Raw genomic sequence first — 25,513 nt, forward strand, 5'->3', positions numbered from 1 at the left:
CAGAGGCACTGACCAAAATACTGTATGATCAGCATCATGCTTAAACAGTTTACAAAGCCTTTGTATGCTCTCCAGTTTCAAATTAGGAGGGAGTAGTGTGTTTCAACACTTATTTTCTCTAAGCTTAGTTATGCTTGCTTTCTGGATGGTAAATCTTAATGACTACAACTGGAATCCGGAAATATCAAAATAGGATACTTGAGTAACAAATCTACTTTTCTTGCAGTGATCTTACCATCTTGGCAAGTTTATACATTAAGGTCCAAACATAGCTGTTGATTGAGGCCACATTCCATAGCAGATAAAAGGAACTATAATGCCTTTCAGATATAAGTGTTTCATCGTCTAAAGAAACATCCAGCTTTTGTACACAGCATCACTTCTTAAGGAATGTTCTTCATATCTTGTATTTATTTGATTCTGCATTTTTTAGGCTTGTTGCTGGCTTTCCAGTCAACCACTTCTAAGGGGAAGTCACTGTGATTTAGGCAGTGTACACACTATAGCTTTTAAACCACAATTGAAGCCTATTCTTTGCCTCAAAGAGTTCTGGGTACTGTAGTTTCTTAAGGATTTCTGGGATTTGTAACTCTGTGAGGGGTAAACTACACTATCCAGAATTCTTTGATCCTTCAAATGTGCTTTTAAAGTATGGCATGTATGCAGGTTTAGTTAAAGAAGTTCCAGACTGAGGCGTTTCTGGGTAAAGCGGAACCGAATCATCATATCTGGCACGTGTAAGTCCATCACACAGATATTGTGTCAGCTCCTGTAATGGTATCTGCTTGTTCAAATGATGGAACTAACACATGCACTACAAACAGTCCGAGACTGTAGCACAGTCTCCCTTCAAACTGGTTATCTGTGCAGATGGGGACCATTCCTCGCACATAACTTGTTTAACAGCAGCTGTTCAAAGCCCTGGGGGTCAGGGACATTGGCAGTGTGGAGAGATGCTGGAGGGTCCTGCTCCCCTTGTTCATCTGAGGAGAGCTCAGGATCAATTTCTGGGAAGGACTAAATTCTGACACTAACTTCAGAGTAAGTCCCATAGGATTCAGTGGGGCTTCCTTCTACCTAAACAAACATAGGACCAGGCTGCACATTGTCAGGTTCCCCAGTTCTATTTATTGCTTAGGTAACTGGGATGAAGATGACATACAGCCATATCCTGTGCAAGTTTACATAGGAGCAAACTGTAAATCATCTTACGTCCAAACATTCTGTCATAACTGGGTTGTGGATCGGCCTGCTAACACTGTGTAAACCTTTTTTTAAAAAACTTATTCACCTTTAAGTCATTCTTTCTGGAATGTAGACTGACAACATAAATGAATCAATATGCTTAAGAATGTAAACAGGCTTATTAAAAAATAATGTCCATGTCCATTTTTCTTTTAAGCAGACATAGTTTATTCTGTGAACCGCCGTTAGACCTCCAGGTATATGGCGGTATATAAATATAATAAATAATAATAAAGAAATGCACAGTTCAGCGAGGCCTGCATTACTGTTCTCAATTTCCTAAAAATCACATCTCGACAATTGCAAATATTGTCAACAAATACTTCATCCGGAAATATTTTAGATCTCTGCTCTCACGATCCTTACTAATACATCTAATTATTCTTAAACAATATTATTCTTTTTACACCAGTTCTGACACATTGTAATGGGAGTGGGAGTCCCCTTCTCAGATGCCAGAATACCAAAGGTTCTCCAACCGTTTTTATGGTGTTGTTTCTATGACACCCCTAGTGCCCTGTCATATCTAATGTGTTTTGAAATGAGTTTCTTGTGCATTGTGTAATGCCCAGTAAAAACTATAATGAGTCCACCTGCCTGCAGCATCCTTGGAAATTTGGAATGTGTGAATTAAAATGCAATATAATTACTTCTGATTATGTACCCATGGAATAGAATTGTATACATATATTAGGCTGATGCCCCCCCCTTTCCTTATCTTTTGTTTTGCCATTTTTGTAGGGAGCTGTTGGTATTTGTGGTATTTATTTCCTTTGTTTATGAATAAAAAACCACACACACACACGCTGTAAGCACACAAAATGACCAAGGAATCTCCATTAAAAATGACACAGTCAGCAGCCCCAAATCAAAGGAGATGATGGCAGCAGCATACACATTGAAAACAGTATTTAAACATCTCCTCTGTTGACTTGCAGCCTTGCATCTCTTCTGGTGAGGATGTACAGGTCATCTCCACTTCAAATGCTTTTCAGTTATCAGCAGCCAACTCCAACTCAGCGCTTGGAGGAGAAACAGGGTTTCTGGGCTGTCGATTTGGCAGCGTTGCTTGCAACCTAAAATGGTACTGTCCCGGGGAGACTGCACCGTGCAGTCCTAGATATCCTCTACAAAGATAGAAGCAACACAGCCTATGCTGAAATTGCTCAGACTAAGAGTGTGTAGCTAGAGTCATGGCCAAGGGGTGGAGATGACTGCCCCACTTTGACCTCTGATCCAAGGGGTAGCCAACATGGTGAGGGCACAAATGCTGTTGGACTACAGCTCCCATCTGCCAGAGCCAGTAGGGCCAATGGTCAGGGATTATGGGAATCATAGTTCAGTAGCATCTGGAGGGCACCACACAGGTTACCCCTCTTATCCCATGACTAGAAAACTTATTTGAGGATCTTTTGTGAGAGACTGTCTTTGTCAAATGTTCCATATATTTGGCGTCTACTAGATAACCTCATGGCTTCTCCCAAATAATCCTGGGAACTGTACTTCTATAAGGGGGGTAAACTATGGCCCCGGGGGATTTTTTGAGGAAGCCATGTGCTTTAAACTTACACTGTGAATGTTGACTACAACATGTGTGAGACTGCAGAGCATGTTTACTGGCAGGAAGCTGAACTTATCCTATGTGGTTTGTGCATGCGTGACGGTCTGGTGCCTTTGTTCTTATTTTAAACTGACATTAAAAATTGAACCTATGTTTTTCACATGGTTTTATAAACCATTTTTTAAAAAAAGCCATTTGTGCTGTATTTTCGAATGATGACCCAATCGAAGCTGAAGCGACATTAGCTACTTCTGTGGTGATTCTTCAACCTTCAGCATACGTGTGCCTCGATTATTCCTCCATTTATTTATTTTTTATTCACAAGAACCGAGACTCCCCACCCCCATGGGGCGGAAGGAACGAGCCTCTATCAGCAGCGAAGAGCTGACAGTGGCTGGGCTTTTCCCTCGCTTTTAAGTCCATCCTCTCAGAGCGGTTGGGCCAAGAAAGTTTACACCTCCGCCCTGCGCCAAACCACCACTTTTCGCCTCCCTCGGAGCCCGCTGTGGAAGAGTCAACCCGTGTCGTGGTGACGGGAGGGCGGCTGAGAGTTCAGAGATTTTGCAGGACAGCCTGGAAGTCAGGGGAGGCTGCGGTTCCCAGTGTGAGGGAACTACCCTTCTTCAGAGCTTCTCTCCTCCTCCTCATTCAACCTTCGCCTGAGGGTTTATTATTGCAGACTCTTCCCTTGCCTCAATTTACAGCCCAACTCGTGAAAGAGGCGGGGAAAACTGAAGGTGGGGGGAGAGCTGCGGGGGTTGAACTGTGGAGCCAGCAGCTTTCTGTCGTTTCCCAAAGCGAGCAGAGATTGGAGAGGAGGGGCAGAGGCTGGTCGTGTGAGTTCAGGCCGGTGGGGAGAGTTGCAAAGTTTACTATTCTGAGAGACCAGAGGGGGAAAGGCTGGTGCTCCAAGCAGCTAGTCCAGAGAGCTCCATCCACCCGCTGATCAGAAGCTGCCCGGCATGAGAGTCCCATAAAGGAGTTCTGTGCAACAAGGAACAAACTTCTCCAGCGCCCGAAAGTTTCCTATGTGGCTGCCCTGCCTGCCAACATGAAAGGTAAGCAAGGGAACAAGGCGTATGGCTCTTTCAGAGAGTGTTGGGGAAGGAACTGGGCTGTGGGAGCAGCAGTCTGTCAGCAAATGAACATGTGGTGCTTATTGTAGGAGCAAATATTTTTGCAAGCGTGTGCGTGTGTAAAACTGGAGCTGCATCAGGTCCGTGCTCTAGTCCATTAATGATGAAAGCTGCCATTTGTTCCTCGAGAAAAGTCTAACCTTAGCTGCTTGCTAGTTGTTTACAGGTCCCCCTTTTGGATTTTTTTAGATTGGGAAAATCTGTCCAGGAGAATGAAGTACTCACCCACACAACAATTTCTGCTTTCCCCAGCACATTTTTCTTGACCACCTATCTTTTTTTCATTCCCCCCTTTTCCCCTCCCCCTGCAGTTTTTCAGAGAGCGCAGTGGGGGGTTGCCAGCATTTCATGATGTTCTTAGTATTGCTTCTAGACATCTGGCAATGATTAGGTTCTAGCAGAGGCTTAACTGGCTTGTGAAATATACTTGGCATTCCCCCCTCCCCTTTCAAGACTGGAAAATATTTAGTTTGTAGGTTGCATGTGCTGAAAATCTGAAGTTTAAAGACTCGCCTTCACTTACAAATGACACTTTGGCATGCATGCATTGATTATGTTCTATAGCTTGTGACCACTAAGTGTCACTTAAATCATTTATGCTGCAATCCTCTACCCACGAACCTGGAAACATATCCAGTTGGTCTCTCAGTAGCACTTACTTCTGAGTAGATGTGTATAAGAATGCACTCGACAATGAAAATGAAAAGTGAGAACCTCTGAATAAGTTTAGGACTTTGCACTTCAGAGAATAAGGCATCAAAGAATGATGTTTAGGAATGTTTAGGAAGTAGTTGTGAAGCATAGTTTTTCTTTAGCCACAGAAATAAATCTAAGTAGGCAACAGAAATATATACTGTATAAGGAATCTGTGGCTGAGTATCAGCCTGTTGCTTAGCTTGTGCTGTTTAATTCTAGATGCCAAGAGGGCAGTAAACGTTGTGATAGCTCTTTCCAGAGACCAATAAGAATACTGAGGTTGTTGACTTAGCTTGCCAAAGAGGCAGTCTATGGGAGAAAGTATTTTCTTTCACTGAGCCCACACACATGTGAAAACAACTTTTGAATGTCATCTTGTGGGGAGTAAAGTACAGAACATTGGAGATGGTTAGCAATTCAAATGGTCTGTAGAGCCACCCGTGCTGCTATTTCTGATAATGCATGGCACTACTAGGATGGATGTAGTGGCGATAACAACTGAGAAGTAATGTACTTTTGCGCAATACCTTATGATGTTGATGTCATACAGTGCAAGGAATTAAGTCCATTGTGGGAATGAGAGCAGACTGTAACCCCAGCTTTATTCTAAATGTTACAAAATGCACTGGTCCCAGCAGAAGTTTTTCATTGATTCATGCATTGGGGTATAATTTAGGTCACATGGGGATTTTAGTGCGTTAACTGCATTGTACACAAAACATCTCTTTCCCTTGACTGGCACTGTGTCCACGTGACATGCTGCATATATGATAAGCTACCACATGATGGAGATTTGAGGCAGCCGCAGCTATCTTAGGAAAAATGTTGCTTTAATGTTCTCATATGCATGCTTTCTGCCTTCTTGCTGTGACACCTATAGCCTGAGTTTATACATGTTTGCCACGAAGTAAGCTCCACTGAATTCAATATTACCTACTTCGAAGAAAATGTGCATTGGATAGCAATTCTAGTGAGATTTTTCATCTGGAAAAAGTGGAAAACGTATCTGGAATATTGATGCTTTTAATGGAGATTCTATTCATGTAGGAGGGTTGCATGTTCTCAGTCTTCTTGGTGGGTCATAATGACTCTCTTTCTGTAAGAAATTGCACAATCACTTTGTGGAGTGTTTTTCCAGAAACTCATAAGAAGGCCAGTAAAATGAAATCTTTAAATTACAGAGTTAATGAGAAACATCCTTCAATGAAAATGGCAAATGAACTGGTAATGCAAGAGTTATGAAAATCATAAGCAGTGCCAAAGCACCTTCCCTCTCTCCTGTTGCATCTTTAACACACACAATTGATTTCCCACATTTTTTTGTTTAAATCTCCTCCTTCATAAAAACTTCTGAGCTTTTATGTTTAGAATAATCACGTGTTCTATTCATGAGTAACAGCAGAGTTGACCTGCTGCTGCAGTAAACATCCAACATCCCTAGAGAGCTGAAGATTATCTAAATAATTACATCATGAGTGATTTGCACAAAAATACATTGGGTTGGATCCAATCTTCGTCAGAGTAGACCTATCAAAAGCAATAGGATTTAACTTAGTCATGACTGACAGCTGTAAGCAATTTTCACATTGTGTGCCAAAATAATTTGGATTAACAGGTGAAGCACTAGATAGGCCACAATACAGGATGGTTGGGCCATATCCGCAAGTTGGGTTAGTTAGAACAAGTGAAACATTGTTTATGAAATGCATATAACCTCTGTTTTATTTATATTGGGCTGTATCCAACCAAGCCATACTCAATAGATTTAAATGAGATGTGACATTTAAAGCACATGGCTTCCACCAAAGAATCATGGGAGTTCTAGTTTATCCCTCACCAAGCTATAATTCCCAACACCTTTAAGTAACTACAGTTCCCATGATTCTTTGAGGGAAGCCATGTGCTTAGAATGTGTGTTAAACATGCTTTAAATATATGTTTTGGATGTGATCTAACTTGAATCCATTCATTTCTGTGTGTGGACTAATCAGATACAGCACATTTATTTGAAGATGTACCTTTCAGGCTGCACTGCTCTCATAAGGCAGTTTATAAGACTGTAAATTGCATAAAATTAAAAATTCAGTATGTACAGGAATAGGGTGGACCTGAAAACACATTTCTCAGGTGTTTGGGTAAAGAAGTACATATTCAGCATTCACCAGAAGCTGCATGGTGAAGAAGCCAGACTCACCTCTGGGAATGCTACAACTTAGGGGCTGCCACGGAGAATACCCACCCTCAGACCACCAACAGCCCAAACTTTTGTGAGAGGTAGAACTGCCAAGAGGGATCCCTCTGCTGATCTTCACAACGGTTAGGGTCTGTAAGGAAGAAGGCAGTCTTTAATATAGAGTACAGCATGTAGCGAAAGTAATATAACCTGAGTGCTTAGCTTCCAGAAGTGTTCTAGCTTCCACATTCTGAACCATTTCCAGTTTAAGATCCATTTTTCAAGGGCAGCATCTGGAAGTTCTCTGTTCTGTAGAGATCTGCCACATTAACTTTTAAAACAAGAACTGAAAAAGACCATCACGTAGTTGGGCAAGAAGATCCAGTCTCCCTCTAGTCACCATTAAAAGTATTCTAGTTTTGGATTACATAGCATGCCTCCTACACAAGCAGCTCAATTTCCTTGCCAAATTCCAACTTTCTGTAAGACTGAATTTAAAGAAGGAAAAGGTCAGAAGATTTACTCTCTCTTATGAGTGAAAAATCATTCTCCTTGAATTACTATTTGTTACAATTCTGCCTTGCATTAAGGACATGGTTTATCCATGCTTTGATTACAATTCATAATATTGCAAATTTGCAATTTCTTATCCGTTAAAGATCAAGGATTATTATGGAAATTATCCAGAAACCTGAATTGCATTGTACTGACCCCAATCACTTACAGATGGAACATTTTAGCAGGTAATATAATAGCATATTGTAGTTAATAACACAATCTTAAACATGCTAGTTGTTGTTGTTGTTTAGTCGTTTAGTCGTGTCCGACTCTTCGTGACCCCATGGACCAGAGCACGCCAGGCACTTCTGTCTTCCACTGCCTCCCGCAGTTTGGTCAAACTCATGCTGGTAGCTTCGAGAACACTATCCAACCATCTTGTCCTCTGTCGTCCCCTTCTCCTTGTGCCCTCCATCTTTCCCAACATCAGGGTCTTTTCCAGGGAGTCTTCTCTTCTCATGAGGTGGCCAAAGTATTGGAGCCTCAGCTTCAGGATCTGTCCTTCCAGTGAGCACTCAGGGCTGATTTCCTTAAGAATGGATAGGTTTGATCCTCTTGCAGTCCATGGGACTCTCAAGAGTCTCCTCCAGCACCATAATTCAAAAGCATCAATAACATGCTAGTATGGGATCATAAAACAAGATAGCAACAAAACATGTATTCATGTTTCTTGGTGGGAAGATTGGAAAAGAAAATATAGTTGTGAGTAATAAGAATGGATTTACCCATTGAAGCCCATCATTGGGGGGGGGGGGGCTCATTGTAGCATCTCATATTTTCATTCATAAGGGATGACCCTGCATTGTATATCTCTTTATGTATGTGAAACCTCCCCATGAAATGAATGGGAAGAATCCCCACCTGCTGTCGCAACATCTCTCCATGCTCATTAGAGCACACACATAGATTCCTGGAATTAAACTAGACTAGACGTTTTGGTACTGATTGGCTCTGCAACCCTGAAGCAAGGCAGCATATATTGCACCTAAGTGTATCCAACAAGTAGCTGCCCAACCCTTCTTTCAGAACCTCCAGGGTGGTTATTTCACTTCATTTGGGTGGTGGTGGCTATGCCCCCTAGAAAACTGATGGGAAGTAGACAGCTTCAATATATATTGTTATATTGCATCTTCCCTTATGTTCAACCTGTATACATGTGCAAATGAAACCACATATTACAAAAATGCTACTAATGTCCTCATTGCAAGGAAACATAATCCAGGTATTCTGGAGTTCTCACTGCTCTGAGAATTCTAACAATACAGTATATACCAATTCTCAAATCAATAGCAACAAAAGTGACACAGATAGGATGAATAGAATGACTTAGGAGGTGCCCTGTGTCAGGGGCGGACTTTGGTCTTTCAAACTCCAGTGGTGCCCTGTGCAGGGCCATAATTTGGCACACACACCTCTCACCCTCCGTTCTGCTAAGTTTAGTACGATCATCATAGTTGTGATGCCCTCTAGTTGTGCAGTGCCCTCAAGGCTCAGTGCCCAATGCAGCAGAACCAGTCATGCTGTCCTAAATACACCTCTGTCTGTTTGAACAGAAAGGTGCTTGCATGTGCATAAGGCAAGCACCCTGAATTCTGTTGTAGCTCATTGGACTAGGGCACAGTGGGTTTCAGTGGGGAGGAGGAACCAGAAAAACTCTGTTGTGTGAGCTGAGTTTATCTTGTGCTTAATCTATCAGTAATTGCAGCTCAATACAGTGGTACCTCGAGTTACACACGCTTCAGGTTACATACGCTTCAGGTTACACACTCCGCTAACCTAGAAATAGTGCTTCAGGTTAAGAACTTTGCTTCAGGATAAGAACAGAAATTGTGCTCCAGCGACATGGCGGCAGCAGGAGGCCCCATTAGCTAAAGTGGTGCTTCAGGTTAAGAACAGTTTCAGGTTAAGTACAGACCTCCGGAACAAATAAAGTACTTAACCTGAGGTACCACTGTATTTCAAAATTCTTGCATCAAGCTATCTAGATTTTCAGGATACTTTAACTTTTCTGCATTAAATTATTTTGAGTTTTCAGAACATGGGTACATGAAAAGGACAAAATATTTATGAAAACTCAACATGGTAAAAACCAGGATGCAGTTCAAGAAGAAGTGAAATCTGTGTGCAAAAATATCCAGCTCTTTAAAGTGAAGCAAGCAATATGGAATGGCTATGTGAATGCATTAGAAGGGCAGGATATTGATCTTTTGAGTAAATAAATAAATGGAACTGGCTGAAATTAAAACAGGCAGAGATTGGAATCTGTTTTTTAGGACTGAGGGATCAGAACACAAAAATACTTTCCCCTATGCACTGCAAACACATCTAGTAAACACCCAGGATAGATTTACTGCATATTTTTTAAAGTCATTATTATAGCATTAAGTATCAAGTGCAGACTCTTAATATGCTGTAAATCTAGGTTTTTAGCTGTTCAAATATTAACAGAAACTTGGCCTAGCCAATTCAAATTCTTCATTAGTAACCAAAATAGGAACTTGCTGAGATTTGGTAGAGAAGTGAGTTTTGTTTCAAAATCATTTTTTACTGTAAAACCTTCATGCTTAGTTTCAAAACTCACTCTTGTATACATGTGGTGAAATCCCAATATAGCAGTGAGTGGTGGCTGCAGTTAGATTATTAATGGTCACATTTGCGCTTAATGATTCTCACATTCTGAATACTCTTCACCAAAAACATGTTTGGATTACTATTTGTATTTAACACGACATGTGCAGCAGCTCCCTCTCACGTGTGCCAAGAATGACATCAATAAAACTTCAGTAAGGCTGTAACAGTCCCACTGAAATCATACTGAGATTCAAGGAACTCATGGGCCTGACAGACTGCCAGAGAAGGTTGAAAAGCTATATGGGTAAGAAAAGTTTGGCTTCAGCCTCAGATTTTCTTGGTCACACATGGCCCATGACAAATGTACTGTTTAAAAATATAACACCGAAGCACAAATCACATCATTTTACAGATTTGTGTGGTGCTGCAGTACTTGCAAATCTCTGTGTGTGTATTTAAAGTGGAAATAAAACTAACCAACTTCCCTCAACACATCCTTTCTGAATGCCCACTTCCATAAAGTGTTGAGCCATAATGTTATTAGCTGTGTCCCCACCCCCAAATAAATAATTATATTTAGAGTTTACTCTTGTTAAATTTTGATGACTGGTAGTTCATAAAAAGAAAATCTGAAAGGTACCTAATACTTCCACTTAGATATGCTAGGAGGGTTGGATTAAGGAATTTGGAAGTCCCATGCTTGGTCATGTTTCAAGATCTCATTCACCAAGTAGGATGCCAACTATATATATGCCAAGGAGAGATAGGCAGATCATTATATTTCCTGTTTGTGCCAGTCTCTCAAATGTTCATTCATAAGTCTGTTCTTTCTGACAAAAATGGAAACAGAAGGTGCTCGCTTATTTGGCCCATGACTGGAACAGAAATCAATCCAGTGATCTGGAAACTCCAAAGATTGTGGGAAGCAGCACTTCCTCTGCGGAGGAGGGAAGCCCCGCCTCTAGTGGGGAAGAGCTGCAGGGCTCAAAGGATGCAAGAAAGAGCCAAGACACCGTGCATGAGCAAAGCGGGGAGGGGGGAGGTCCCCCTTTACCCAAGTCCTCCCTGCGCAGTAGGTTTTCGCGCAGAGAGGGGAGGCGTCAGCTGGGGGTCAAGAGACTACTCTGCTGGGGAAAGTTTAAGGACCGCCCACTCTCAGATTCTGCTAGTGAGTGAGCAAGACATGGAATTGAGGCGTTCTGCATTGTAAATGTTTTGCACCAATAATAAAGCCTTTGAAAAAACCAGTGGGGATCTTGCCTGTTCGCTCTCGAGCAACCACACCAATAGGCATAACAGGTCCCCCCCATTTAAATTATGCTTTCTTTGCATTGATTGAATTGAGTGGAATTAATTATGTCATTAATTATGTTAAATTCATAACTTACATAAATTATGTAAAATGGCATTAAATAGCAGACATTGAGATGAATAAATGGTATTTGGTAGAAACTGAATTGTGGTAGAAGGGAAACAGCACTAATTATGATGAAGGAAGATGGGAAAGGAAGTTGCTGCCTTCTTAAATGGCTATCTGCTCCATGCCAGTTCCACATCTATCCGCATTTTAAAAAACTTGTTTTTCATTCATTTCCTCTCAAAGATTCATCTTTACATGTATTATAAATGGGTTGTATACATGGTTGTATACATTTCAACCCCAAATATATGTTTTATAGGAATTTTGATAAAGGAAAAATTTGTTCCAAACCATGTGTTAGTCTGGAAAGTGTGAATCAGATCAATTTATTTAAAATGTGGACTGAATGAAATCTTGAAGCATCCCTAATGCTGAGTACTGCCCTTAATTTGTAACATGTTGGGTCCTAGGGTTCCAGCCAGACTGCTTAGAAATCTTCTCTTTCTCCCAGAGGTGTGAGAGCTGCTTATAGTTATTCAGTAGTTAGGTAAATGTGGCACATGCCTATAGTTAACTCACTTCATGGCTGAGTTTGAGCAATCATTTCATGGGGATTTTAAACAGTTCTGTAAACTCAATGTGTATTTGTATTTATTAAATGTGTTGCATGCGTACATGGTTTTCTCTTTCTCCAAACTCACATTTTAACATCACAACAATCCTGTGAGCAATGCCAGATTAAACCCTGTGGAGACCCTCAAGGCAGTCGCAATCTTAGGCTCCCTCTCAAAAATTATCTCCTAATACATTTTTGTAATTTTATTTCAAGATCAAATCAATATTATTTTGATCCATTGTCGCAGGGCCCCCAAAAGGCCTGAGGCCCATAGGCTGGAGCCTACTCTGCCTATTTGGTAAGTCACTGCTTCTGAGGTAGGTTAGATTGAAAGAACAGGAATGTCCTATAGTCACTCTATAAGCCACATGTCTGAATGGAGATTAGAATCCAGAGTTCCCTAGTCCTCTAAGCATTACAGTACTCTGGTCTCTGGGGTACTGAACAAATGCCATACTCAAGCGGCATTCGCTGAGTGTGGACAATTCACTGGAGTTTCCTTTGTGATCTATTCTATGCCAAAGAATTCATGCCAAGGATTAATAAACCAAAGGTCCAGGGCTTAATTCCAACACTAGGATTCCAGTGCTTCATAAAAGAAGGTGTACCTGACTTCCAGGTCTGGGAATCTATGAACTCAAGCCTACATGGCCTTGGCTAGCAGTACTTGTGTTTCATCTAAGAAAGGGAATCCCTCACCTGGAGCCCCACTGCCAGTTTGTGGTGTCCTTACATCAACATATCATGCAGCAATTAGGATGATTAAAACAAAATTTCCTTTCCTTGACTACTATACTTTTTAAAAGCTGCCTATTAGCTTCAAGGAAAAGCTGTTTCCAAGCAGTGGGGGATCTTCATAGACTTAACGGTTTGGAGAAACAGGGGGTTAACCCTTTTCACAAAGATTGCCCCTCCTCTCTGGCAATTAGGTTTGGAAAAGATGCATTGGTTTTTTTCAAGCCTCATTGCTGGGGAGGTATGTGTGTGAGTAGGATGAATTGTGTGTGAGTTGTGGGTTATGTGTAAGAGTGGGTGTGTGGTGCTTGATATGTGTGGATGTGTATGAAAATGTTGTGTGACTGGGTGCATATGAGTGGGAGTGTGTCTGTGGTGGCCTTTCCACTTTTTGCATGTCCATGCCCACCCATGGCATGAGGCGTCTGGAAGTTTAGCCACGATGGAATGCGGGTCTGATGTAATACATAATTAACTGCTGGACTTAATTGTCACAAGATGTCATTTTTTCTAGACCCTACAACAAAAAAAGATTAGTCAGATTCATAGAGGACAGGCTTTGTCAGTAGAAACTAGGCATAATAGTGTTGATGTTTTTAAGCCCCATTCTGAATTTGGACCCTGTTGCACTCCTAATTATATCTTTTGGGGACTTAATGGGGCTGAATCCTTTCCCACATACTCTACCTGCAAGCTCCCTTCTCTTCCCACTTACTTACCTTGTAGCAAACAGCCTCTCCCTCTGTTGTCTGGCACACTGTAGCAGCAGCCTCTACAATACAGTCATACCTTGTGTTGGATTCCGCTCGTTACAAACTTTCAGCTTACAAAAGTGTTTACTTCTGGGTTCACCACCCACGCATGCACAGAAGCAATCTGCGTGCTTTGCACACACGCAGAAGCGCTCAATCGCGCCACACACATGCACAGAAGAGGCGCTCTAGTTGCGGACTTTTCAGGTTGTGAACGGCACCCCGAAACGGATTAAGTTCGCAACTAGAGGTACCACTGTACCAGAAAGCCTGAGAAATGTCGTCTAATAGACTTATGTGCCTTAAGACAATTGTGTTTTCCAGGGCTTCTGGCACCACTGCAGTGAGGGAAGGTGGCTTGAGGAGTCCAGTGTCAGGCAGAGAGGAGCCATATCAGGCACTACAGCTCTGGTTCAGCCCAAGACAGAGAAGAATAGGAATATGGGGAGAATTACTGGTTGCCTTGTAATGCAAACATGTTATGAATGGGGAAAGTTTGTATCTTGGTCTAGGTGTTTTGAAGTTTGGCTTCGTTGATCATTCAGGGGAAGTATACTTCTGAATGGAAATAAACAACAGGTGACTGTCACTGTTGTGTCCTGCTTTTAGTGCGTAATATTTCTGCTGTAACTGCAAAAGTTGCAGCAGTATTTTTTCACATTACAGTTCAGATACAAGTTCTTTTAACATGTTTCTTACTTGTTTTCATTCATGCTGCCTGCTTATTTAGAATTAGAAAATGTCATGTATTGTGTGTTCTCGTTTGTCTAAATTGGTCAACGATCCCAGTAAATTAATTCGATTTGTGTCCAGCTTGTGAGTTTCCCAGAGAAATCTCAATGGCCAGAGTCAGGACTAGTAAGCAGTCGTCTTGTCTCTGTTGCTTTGAATAGGATGTTGCTGTATATGCAGCCAACACTTGCACCGTCTTAACTTGACTGAACTTGAATAAAATCCTTGAATGACAAAGTCTGAGCCTCAGCTTTTGATTCTTAGTAGACTTGGCCCATAATCTTGACACCAGACATTTATTTATGTTAAGTTGTGGGTGAACATATCAGACGACACAGTGATTCTTCAAACAGCTTTTGTTTATTCACAGGCAAGAACAGAACTGAACTGAAGGGTTCAGCCAGCCTGCTTATATAGAGCTCCACTAGAACGCAACAGTAACCATTTTCTGTAACTGAACATCACTTTCAATCCCTTATTTGCATATGTGGACCTGAACTATCTACAATATCCCCCTGGTGGCCCAGGGTGAGAACTTCAGTACATAACAATTTATTTTACTCTTTATTATTACATTATAGGGACGCAGGTGGCGCTGTGGGTTAAAGCCTCAGTGCCTAGGACTTGCCGATCGAAAGGTCAGCGGTTCGAATCCCTGCGGCGGGGTGCGCTCCCGCTGCTCGGTCCCAGCGCCTGCCAACCTAGCAGTTCGAAAGCACCTCCGGGTGCAAGTAGATAAATAGGGACCGCTTACCAGCGGGAAGGTAAACGGCGTTTCCGTGTGCGGCTCTGGCTCTGGCCAGAGCAGCGATGTCACGCTGGCCACGTGACCCGGAAGTGTCTCCGGACAGCGCTGGCCCCTGGCTTCTTAAGTGAGATGGGCGCACAACCCCAGAGTCTGTCAAGACTGGCCCGTACGGGCAGGGGTACCTTTACCTTTACTATTACATTATAGGGACGCAGGTGGCGCTGTGGGTTAAAGCCTCAGCGCCTAGGACTTGCCGATCGAAAGGTCGGCGGTTCGAATCCCTGCGGTGGGGTGCGCTCCCGCTGCTCGGTCCCAGCGCCTGCCAACCTAGCAGTTCGAAAGCACCTCCGGGTGCAAGTAGATAAATAGGGACCGCTTACCAGCGGGAAGGTAAACGGCGTTTCCGTGTGCGGCTCTGGCTCGCCAGAGCAGCGATGTCACGCTGGCCACGTGACCCGGAAGTGTCTCCGGACAGTGCTGGCCCCTGGCCTCTTAAGTGAGATGGGCGCACAACCCCAGTCTGTCAAGACTGGCCCGTACGGGCAGGGGTACCTTTACCTTTACCTATTACATTATATCCCACCTTTCCTCCAAGGAACTCAAGGTGGCGTACATGATTCTCCCCTCTCTCCATTTTAATCTAACAACCCAGAAATTGTTGGATTCCAGTTCCCATTAGTCCCACCCAATATAGCCTATAGACAGGAAAGAGTGTTATTGTCCAAAACGTCTGGAAGATACCAAGTTAGGGAGGACTGATACAGATTTAGGCACAACTTCTGCAAGTATGAAGCAGAGGTTCTTTTTCATTCACAAATGATTAGTGCTGAACTTCCCAGGTTTCTTAGAAACATCTTTGGGATCAATAAAAAGGTCATGGCAGCTATGCATAGATCATGAGTTGCCTAGGCCATTTTCAGATAGCACACAACCATGTATTCATGATTTGAAAGCAGAAACACATGCTGACATACATTTATGGCTCTGTTTCTGTATTTGTCTTAAAAACAGCACAAGTGCACGCCATAAGCAAAAGATTTAGCATGAATCATTACAGAGTCTTACTGCCAAGCAGAGAAAAACTATGCTTTAAAAAAGAAGTCACACTCTTATAAGGTTGCAAAACTAATTAATGCAATGGTCCAGGATAGCTAAATAAATTCCTGGCAACGCTGTTGGGCAAACCATGAGTAATTAATTGGCTTAAACAAACCATCTAGTGTTTGGGGGGTGGATGGGTGGATTTTCAGAAACAAGCATAGCTGGCTATTTAACTCCTTCCAGGTCTTACATGCCAAGCTCTACTTTGCCTTGCAGATCTACTGTAGTAAAAGCACCATTAAGAATTTCACTTACTCACGGCACACATTCTTTGTGTCTAGTCATTCAAATTAGTGCTGATTAATAATAGAGCTGAAGCCAATACAGCTGTATGCCCTGAACAACTGCACTTTCTGTGTTAATAACGGTCTTGTGCCATGTGTCAACACAAATGCTAAAGTTATAATGAATGCCAGATATGTTTCTTCTGCATTAAAGACATGTGCTGGTGGTCTTTGGAATGGAAGAAAAAGGGCAAGGAAAGGATAGTGTCATATCAGTAATAGGTAATGGAATTGTTGTTTCTTTCCTTATTTGGTAAAGTCCAAAGCAGTTTAATAATTTCTATTGTTCTCAAGAAAATACAAAAGGTAATATATACCTGACTAGAAATTACACTTCTGCCTACAAGCCAACAAGCAATCTGAAGCAGATTACATGGAGAACATAGGAGCCAGCTCCAAGGGGCCCTGGGTGCCTGGGTACCCACAATAATAAAATTGTGGGGGCTGGGCACCCACAAAGTCAATGAGAAAAGCCAGCAGGTAGCAGCGGTGCTGCCTCCAAGAGAGAAGCAGTTCAGCTCCGTCCTCCACAGCCAGCCAGTGAGGCTCTCTTTTATGGGGGAGGGGGAGCCTCAAACACAGAGGCAGTGTCTCTACCTCTGAGTCTGAGCCCCTCGCCGCAGAAAAGGGCGCCTCGCTGGCTGTAGATAGGAGGAGGAAGATGATCCACCACCACCAGCTGCCACAATGCACTGTGATGTCTCATGTCCACGTGGTGGCAGGCACCCACAATCTTAAGAACGAGATGGCACCCCTGTTGGACAGCAATACTGGAAGCAAAGTCCCTTAATATTGACTGGATACTGAATACCCTTAATGACAGCAGCAAAATACAGTAAACCCCACCCTTACATGGCACTACAAAACCAATCCCTATTAGGGCAGGAAATATATGTGTTCCATTGTGGGACATACATTTTTTGTAAGTATGCTTGCAAACACACACACACACACACACCTGGCTTTGAGTGCATGAAGTGTGTAAACTTTCTCTCTTACCTGCCAGGGTACCCAGTAACTTGGCATAGTAGTTTCATAGAGAGTATGTCAGGGTTCAATTGTATATCTCAACAGCTACATAAAACCACTGGCAGTTGTTGTTTACAACTTTCCCCTTTTGGGCTGTTTGGTTTCAACAAAATTGTTTTCTATGTCTTCTTTATTTGTTTTTAATGTTGTCAGTTGTTGGTGTTATTGTCAGGATTCAGGGCCGGTCAGAGGTATGTGCCTATCTCTCCAGGCACCGGCTGAATTCTTTCGACCTCCCTCCGGCGACTCCCGGTAGGAAAAACACACGAGGTCCGTTCCGGCGATTTTCCTCAGGCTGTGAGAAAAACACACCAAACTGCTTCTCCTCCTCCCTGCTCTCCAGCATATCCCCAGGGAGGGGAATCAGACTCAGACAGAAATGTATCTACATTGTCTTTATTCCTGTCTTTCACTTCAGTACAGAGAAAACATGTCTGCTCTGTTCAACAAACAGAGAGAAACTCCAAACTCCACCTATGTACATCCTGTACAGGTCATATGACACACACACTGAGCTAACATCCGGTGCTCAGTACAGAATGGACTGCCCCTTTGTTTCCATGGCAACAGTCACACACATCCTGTTTGGCTTTCCAGCCACAAGCAGCAGACTTGGCTGCTATAGCCTTTGCTTGCTGCTGCATTGCTGCTTTAGAATAACATACTCCCCCTAAAGTATCAATGCGTGCAGCGAGCAAAGCGTCATCCAGAGAAGAAAACAAACAGTTGTTATACTTATAACACTCCCCTGTTGTTTCAGTTCCACCCTTGGAACTACACGCCACTGGTTTTACCAATGTACCTCTCTGGTTGTGTGACTTCCAAGGAATGAGTGCTTCTGCATTACCTTGGTTAGCAACTCTCTGTTGTGCCTTTGTCTCTGACTCAGACACAGCTTCAATCTGACCTTGGTCATTTACAACAGCAACACATGCAATAGCTTGGTTGGCAAACTCTTTTGAATACCTCTTGGGTGGTACACCCTTCGTTGCTCTTTCAGACCTACGTAAGAGGTGCTGCTCTCCCTTGCTTTCTGGTTTAGCCTCTGAACTCTCTGAAGAACCAGTACTAAGCTTAATCAGTGGTTCATCCTCCTCTTCTGAGGGTCTAGTCATTGTGTGAGATTTCTTCTCAATGATTGTGACAACTGAGCTGTCTGAGCTATCGCTGTCATCATCAGTATTACTGAACTCAATAAGATCAAACTCATCATCATCATCATCAGAATCATCATCATCACCTGTGGGAAATGTGTGAACAATCACTCTCTCCTGTTCAGGAGCACTCTCTAGAAACTTTGTGAGAATCACCTTACCAGATTCAGACAAAATTACTCTGTAGAGACCCTTTTCATAACCCACAAAAATGCCTCTGGCATTCTTTACTCCACCTGGAGCTTCTGTTCTCACATGAGACCCAAAAACCTTGAAATGGGCAACAGAAGGTTTTCTTTGGAACAGTTTCTCAAAAGGAGAACTTCCCATTTCATTTGAAACCTTTCTCAACCACGTGTAACAAAATGACATTAGCGACTCAGCCCAGTACTCATGTGGCAGATGTGAACTAAGCAATTGCGCTTCCATTCCCTTTTGCAATTCTTTGTTCACCCTAACACAGATACATCTCTTCCAAGCTTCTTCGGAAGCTGCAATTTTGTGTCTTATGCCTTTCTTCTTCAGGAACCTCTGGAAATCCTGTAAGAGAAAAATTGGCTTCTCATCTGTGCAAAGACAATCTATGTCAGCATCATGCATATTTTTAACCTTGTCACAAAACTCTTTAAACCTTTCTAAGGCTTCTTTCGGTCTCTCCAAAAGATAAATCCAGACAAAACCTGTAAAAGAATCAACACATATTAGGTAATACTTTGCATTGCCTCTAGATGGTGCTAAAGGACCAATCACATCAGCATACACCTGCTGAAATGCCTTGTCGACCCTCGAGGTGACCTGCTTGGCGTTCTTTTCAGCTACACCTGCAAAAGAAATCATGTTAGAATCACAAGAATTACATTCCATGTAATCACTTTGATTAAAAGTCAACAAATACAGTCCATCTTTCTCTTTGGCAGAAAGATACAACTCTCCATCTTTGTAGATCTCGCAGTGTTGATCATCATAGGACAGTTTTAGTCCCTTTTTGGCAATCTGCGAAACGCTGAGCAGATTGTACTTCAACTCTGGAACCAAATAAACATCGTTTATAGTCAAGTTCAGACTTTTAAGATACACAGTCCCAGTTCCGGTGGCTTCCAGCTCTCGACCGTTGGCTTGTTGTACAACGAAGCTTTGCTTCTTAAACGACGAAAACAAATCCCTACGATGGGTCATGTGAACCGTCGCTCCCGTGTCTAAAATGAAGGAATTCCCCACTTGTGGTGTGGCTTTTAGGGACATCAAAGCCTTCGCAGGCTTCGCCTGTGACTTGGCATGACTTCTGCCTGACGCCTCAGACTTCGTGGAGCTTCCCTTGGCTCCTTTGTTCTGACGTGGCTTCCTGCAGTTCCGCTGAGGATGCCCAGTCTGTCCACAATTGTGGCATCGGACAACGTTCATAGCTACAGCGTCTCCTCCAGTAGCTACAGCAGTGGGGGTGTCTGAACTCCGTTCTTCCCTCCCCCTGTCCTTGACTTCCAGGGCGGCAAGCCTGTCATGTTCGTTCAGGACCACGGCAAAGACCCTGTCCGAAGTTAGATCTTGCGCTGGGAGAGACCCCAGCTGACTGGCAACCGTTTTGTAAGTCCGATTCAGGCTGTTGATCACCATGAAGCAAAACACTTCCTCCTGCAGACGGAAATTGCGTTCCACCATCTGCTGACGCAGAAATTTCATTTCCGTCAGGTGCGCTTGAACATCTCCATCAGGCGCAAGCCTCAGGTTAGTCAGCTTTTCAAAATACAGCAACGCTGAAGAACCTGCATCTCTCTGATGTGTCCTTCTCAGCGTGTCCCAAACATCTTTCGCGTGCTCTAAATCTTGTATATGAATAAGCTGAGAGTCTGACACGCACAGAATTATAGCGGTTCTGGCCTTCACATCCTGTGACTCCCAAACAGGCGTTGGTGCTGCAGGGATGGGGTTCTCAATCACCCTAAACAGTCTCTGATTCTGCAGCAAAGCCTTCATCTTAATAGACCAAGATGCATAATTGTCACTGGTCAAAAGGGATGGAGAAGGCAGGCTTCCCTTCTTGACATCCATTTTGAGTCCTTGCATTGACTCTCAAACACAAGCCTCTAAAATCCAATAGCTGGCTTGTTTACACTCTGTGCACCTGGCAGCAATAACACTGGCTGCTTGGAAAGTCCCTCTAAACAGTTCCTAGTCAAAACACGAGCTGTTTTTGCTTCTCCGAGCACAGCCTGACATCCAGCCCTTATCTTGAAACTGGCCTGCGTTGCTAAGCAACCACATTCCTTTCCTTGGACAGGAAAAACCACAGGAATGTTTGGAATGCAGACTCTTCTCTCTCGGAGCTGTTTTTCCCAAACGTTGCTCCCATGAAGCAGAGAATTAATCAATCTGCATTCACACTTTTAAGCCCGAAAATCTCATACCTGGGCTCCGTAGCTTGGCTTTCAGCTTCTTCTGGTCAGCTTCTAGCTGCAGAGAAGCAGCCTCCATGGAGAGGGATGAATACAGTCTCCTTGATGCAGACTCCCATGGATCGTAGCAACCGTCAACTGCTACCAATGTCAGGATTCAGGGCCGGTCAGAGGTATGTGCCTATCTCTCCAGGCACCGGCTGAATTCTTTCGACCTCCCTCCGGCGACTCCCGGTAGGAAAAACACACGAGGTCCGTTCCGGCGATTTTCCTCAGGCTGTGAGAAAAACACACCAAACTGCTTCTCCTCCTCCCTGCTCTCCAGCATATCCCCAGGGAGGGGAATCAGACTCAGACAGAAATGTATCTACATTGTCTTTATTCCTGTCTTTCACTTCAGTACAGAGAAAACATGTCTGCTCTGTTCAACAAACAGAGAGAAACTCCAAACTCCACCTATGTACATCCTGTACAGGTCATATGACACACACACTGAGCTAACATCCGGTGCTCAGTACAGAATGGACTGCCCCTTTGTTTCCATGGCAACAGTCACACACATCCTGTTTGGCTTTCCAGCCACAAGCAGCAGACTTGGCTGCTATAGCCTTTGCTTGCTGCTGCATTGCTGCTTTAGAATAACAGTTATATTATTCTAACTTCTTCATTCTTGGAGTAGATACACTGATCCTAGTGAGGCCTAAGTTAGTTGTGACCAATTCATGTCCCACTGATTTAATTGGGTCTAAGCATAAATATCCGGATCCAACCCAGCAAGTTTAGACACTTAGCAACTAATAATAAGTGATGATGTCAGATAAATGAAAACCTGGCAAGCCTGCTGATTACAGGCCTCGTTCTGTCTATGGAAGAACTAGACCACATGAAGCAGAAGATCAGAAACTTCAAAGCATCCTGCTAGGAGGTCTTCATCCTCATTCATAAAAGATCCCTCTTTTCTCTTCTAACACAGGACAGGGGTTAAATCTCTCTATTTGTTTGCCTTATTGTAGTTGCAGCAGTGATGTATTTCAAGCCAAGTATAGCTTGCTTTCTTGGATATTGTTTGGTAAGTGAAATTAGTCTGTTCTATTAAACTATGCGCTGGACCACCCAATAATTTCCACACACAAGCTGCTGAGCATGACCAGATGGTTTTGTACTTTTGATTCCGACAAACAGAGCTCCAAAAGTTATGTATCAGCTAAAGATAGATGTTTCAAGGGGTGGGTGGGGGAAATGCCCTTGATATTTTTCAGATCCCACTGAGCCAAAGATTGCATTTAAGTGCAAATTCTAAGCAGAATTGTCTACAAATGTTTAGTTCAAACATATATTATCGTACGCTATATTATATGCCAGTGGCTGTCATATACTAATATAAAATTCTGCCTTTGTTTTTTATATGTGTACACAGACGATTTTGCAGAAGAAGAGGAGGTTCAGTCCTTTGGCTATAAGAGGTTTGGTAAGTTAAATCATCACATTTTCATAGTGTTTAAACTGAGAAGAAAAACTTCTTCAGATGTAGCACAAAAGTGTTATGAAGGTTTACAACTAGCATGTAATTCAAACTTTAAAAGGAAGAGACAAGATATTTGACTGGAGGTTGAAAGTGTTGGAATACGTTTGGAAAAGATGTGTTAGTTGTATAAAGTTTACTTATTATAGGGAACTGTTTTCATCACTTGCTTATTTATGTCATTGTTTTTGCCATTCATTGTAATTCAGAAGGAATCGTTCTTTACTAGCAACTGAGAGCCATGTCATCTTGATACTATGACTTAAGTCACTTCCTGACATTGGTCTTAATAGTGACAGTAGCAACAAGAGAAGGCATGAAACACAAAGTGCATTATAAAAGTATTGTTTCCTGTTGTGAGTCTGAAGTACCATCACTGTTCAGGTACAACAATAGCCTTCCCAACTCTGTGCATCTCCTGCTAGCCCATGTGGACTAACACTGAGCAGAATGGGGAATTTCCTCCTTCCCCTCTACCCATGTGGTTTGTGAGTACTTGGTACCATTACCTATTACCTTAAAGACCATTTACATTGCAGCAGTTGTTGATAATGAATTAATTTATTAATCACCTTATATCTATGTATCTCTCAAGCTGATTTACAGATTATCATGAAAGCAGCTAAAACGGTTTTTAAAATAGTACAGAAACAGCTGAAAATATAACCACATAAGCTTTGTGTAAGCGAGTCATAATGTATGCTTAATAAACAAGACTGGAGGAGCCTTGAGTTTTAAATTGGAAGCCTTTCCATTGACTTCCAGCATGGTGGCTTTGTAGTGTATGAAAATGTAATGGCCTGTGAATAATTTAAAAATACTGCTCCGCAATACAACAAAGTAATAATTAAGCATTGCAGCTGAGAGACATTTTCAAGATCTATTATGTGACAGAACAGGTACAAATATATTAAGTTTTCTTTTGTCCCCCATGAATTGTCCCACTTTAAACTATAGTAAATCTCTTCTGATGATTTCAGAAGTATCATATTACTAACGAGAGAGACAGTAGAGTGGGAAGCTTTTATAGTGTTGGCAGCAGGAAGGAATTTAACAGACTGAACTAAAACAAGGAGAGGGTAAAGGCATTTTTACCTTATCCCCCCTCTCCTCAAATACACTTCAGGGACGCCTCCTCACTCTAGGATTCTGTGTTCCTTAGAGGTTGAAGGCAATCTTATATTTGGAAGAAAGCCCTTTTAAAATAGTCTAAACAGTGAATTTTCCCTCCCTCAACAAACATGCAATCCCACATCCTCTGTCCGTGGGATCACTAACTTATTGAGTTCACTTGAAATGCCAGATTATGCTACCATTCCCTGCAATAGGCAAAACCATAGTCTCGCTGAATTGAGCCAAAAGAGTATTAAATAACAACCAGTGTGGACTCTGGCCTTCTTTGAAAGTGCTTGGAGAAATATGAGCTTGTAGTGTGTGCTGTGTGTGTGTGTGTGTGTGTTTATTTAAACAGTGGAGGAAAGTCACAAGGTTAGGAGAAGTTCTTTGTCTAAATTTTCATCTTCTTCTGCATTTAAATTAGCTTAGAAAGTAGATGACTGAAGGGACATGTTGAATTCACGAGTTGGAAGGAAAATAAAATAAAATAAAAGTTACTCATTCATGGCATCTGTACAAGTTCAGTGCCATCCAAGGCTTAAGACAATGAAAAGAATCTAAGCAGCTTCCTTAAAACATAGAGATTGTATGAACATATGTGTCAGTAACTCCTATCTATGAAAATTTGTTGAAGTACAATCTCCTTTTGCCAGTGCCACATACCTCTGACTGCAAGAGGACGAGACCACAACATGAGTGATTGATTTTCCTGACATGCCCCTGCTTATAAAAACTCCCCATGACATCTGGTTGACCTCTGTCAGCAGATGCAAGAATGCTGAGTTAACTGGACCACTGACCTGACCCAACCTGGTGATTTTTATGCTCTTAGGAATAGCTCTTCAGTGACAGAATGGTGTGTTCATCCATTCCAGGGATCCTATGGTGTGTAAAGGAATCGCCAAGAGTGACCGGTTTGCTGATTCAGATGTTCATTATTCTAGTCTGCCGTGTTAACATGATATAAATGACAAAGCACCTTTTCTTATCACTCTTAGTTAGACATCAGTCAGGGAGTAGCTTCTTTGAAGGCAACTGCTCCAGATAATGAACCAGAGATTTATGTATATTCTGGGAAGCTGCCACCAGAACGAACCCCTTCCTAAACCAGGAACTTTTTGTTGTAAAACACCCAGTGAACAAATTGTGGAAGATGACTTGTCAGAGATAGAATTATACATGTACTTCCAAGAATTCCCTTTGCTATTTAATTATGTATTATAAGGGAACATTGGCTTTGATGAGACATAATTGCTTTGCATTTTAAATCTAGAATTACACCCATCACAATGTTGATGGTGATGATAATGATACCATTTTCCTGGTTGTTCCAAATTGTTGTTCTTTGAGGGGGTGTCCAGTGCAGAGGCATCATCATAATCATCATTTTCCCATTTCCCACTGATAGTTCCCATATATTTTCACCCATTGCAAAGATGTCCCTATAGCAAAAAGCTACCACCACCGTACCATTTTGTTAATTATTCCCCTATAGCCCTAGTATCAGAGGTAGTGTTACCATGAATTGGGGGGGGGGAATCTAGAAAGTTGAAAAAACTATTTTTAAAAATGTTTTGATGGCTGTTCTTTGATTCACAACTGTATGGAATCATTCAAGAAGCTGCAGTAAGTTTTTGTTCTTGAATACTCATTGTTTGCTATGCAGATCTGATTTTGGTATATTTTCCTTCACCCTCCTTAAGCTGCTGTCATTTGGTGAGTTAGCAGCAGTTTCATGACAAAAAGCAAATATCCTCTAAATTGCTGTCATAGTGATGATTGTCTTCATAATGGTCAAAACTTAATGGAGAGCTCTCAATCATTATTAAGTGCATTGTATTCCCGTTGTTTCCTTTACAGAACTTTGTGGCTTTATGACCTTTGCCAGGGGTGGGGATGAAGATGAGTTCAGAATCAAGCGCATAATTCTCATGGTCATGAAGAAGAATGGGGCAGCTGTGTGTACCATGCACTGTTTTCCAACCAGTGGTTCTTGACCCCATGGGTGTCACAGGATGGGTTGAAAAGAAATTA

General features: G+C 42.3%; 1 protein-coding gene across 2 annotated transcripts in view; it reads left to right on the forward strand.

Annotated features, from left to right (window-relative positions):
- Positions 1-3,327: 3,327 nt before the first annotated feature.
- The window catches only part of COLEC12 (collectin subfamily member 12), a 79,406-nt gene continuing 57,220 nt past the window's right edge, over positions 3,328-25,513 (forward strand). The window contains exons 1-2 of one of the 2 annotated variants that reach the window (XR_013840417.1): positions 3,328-3,864; positions 22,259-22,309. Coding sequence is in view for 1 of the 2 variants with exons in the window: in XM_079982688.1 (XP_079838814.1) it covers positions 3,858-3,864; positions 22,259-22,309 (58 nt within the window). In the remaining variant the exon portion in view is untranslated. The remainder of the gene's footprint in view (positions 3,865-22,258; positions 22,310-25,513) is intronic. The other variant, XM_079982688.1, reaches the window with a different exon arrangement.

The sequence above is a fragment of the Podarcis cretensis genome (assembly GCF_951804945.1).
Source record: "Podarcis cretensis genome assembly, chromosome: 7".
NCBI classification, from domain to species: Eukaryota; Metazoa; Chordata; class Lepidosauria; order Squamata; family Lacertidae; genus Podarcis; species Podarcis cretensis.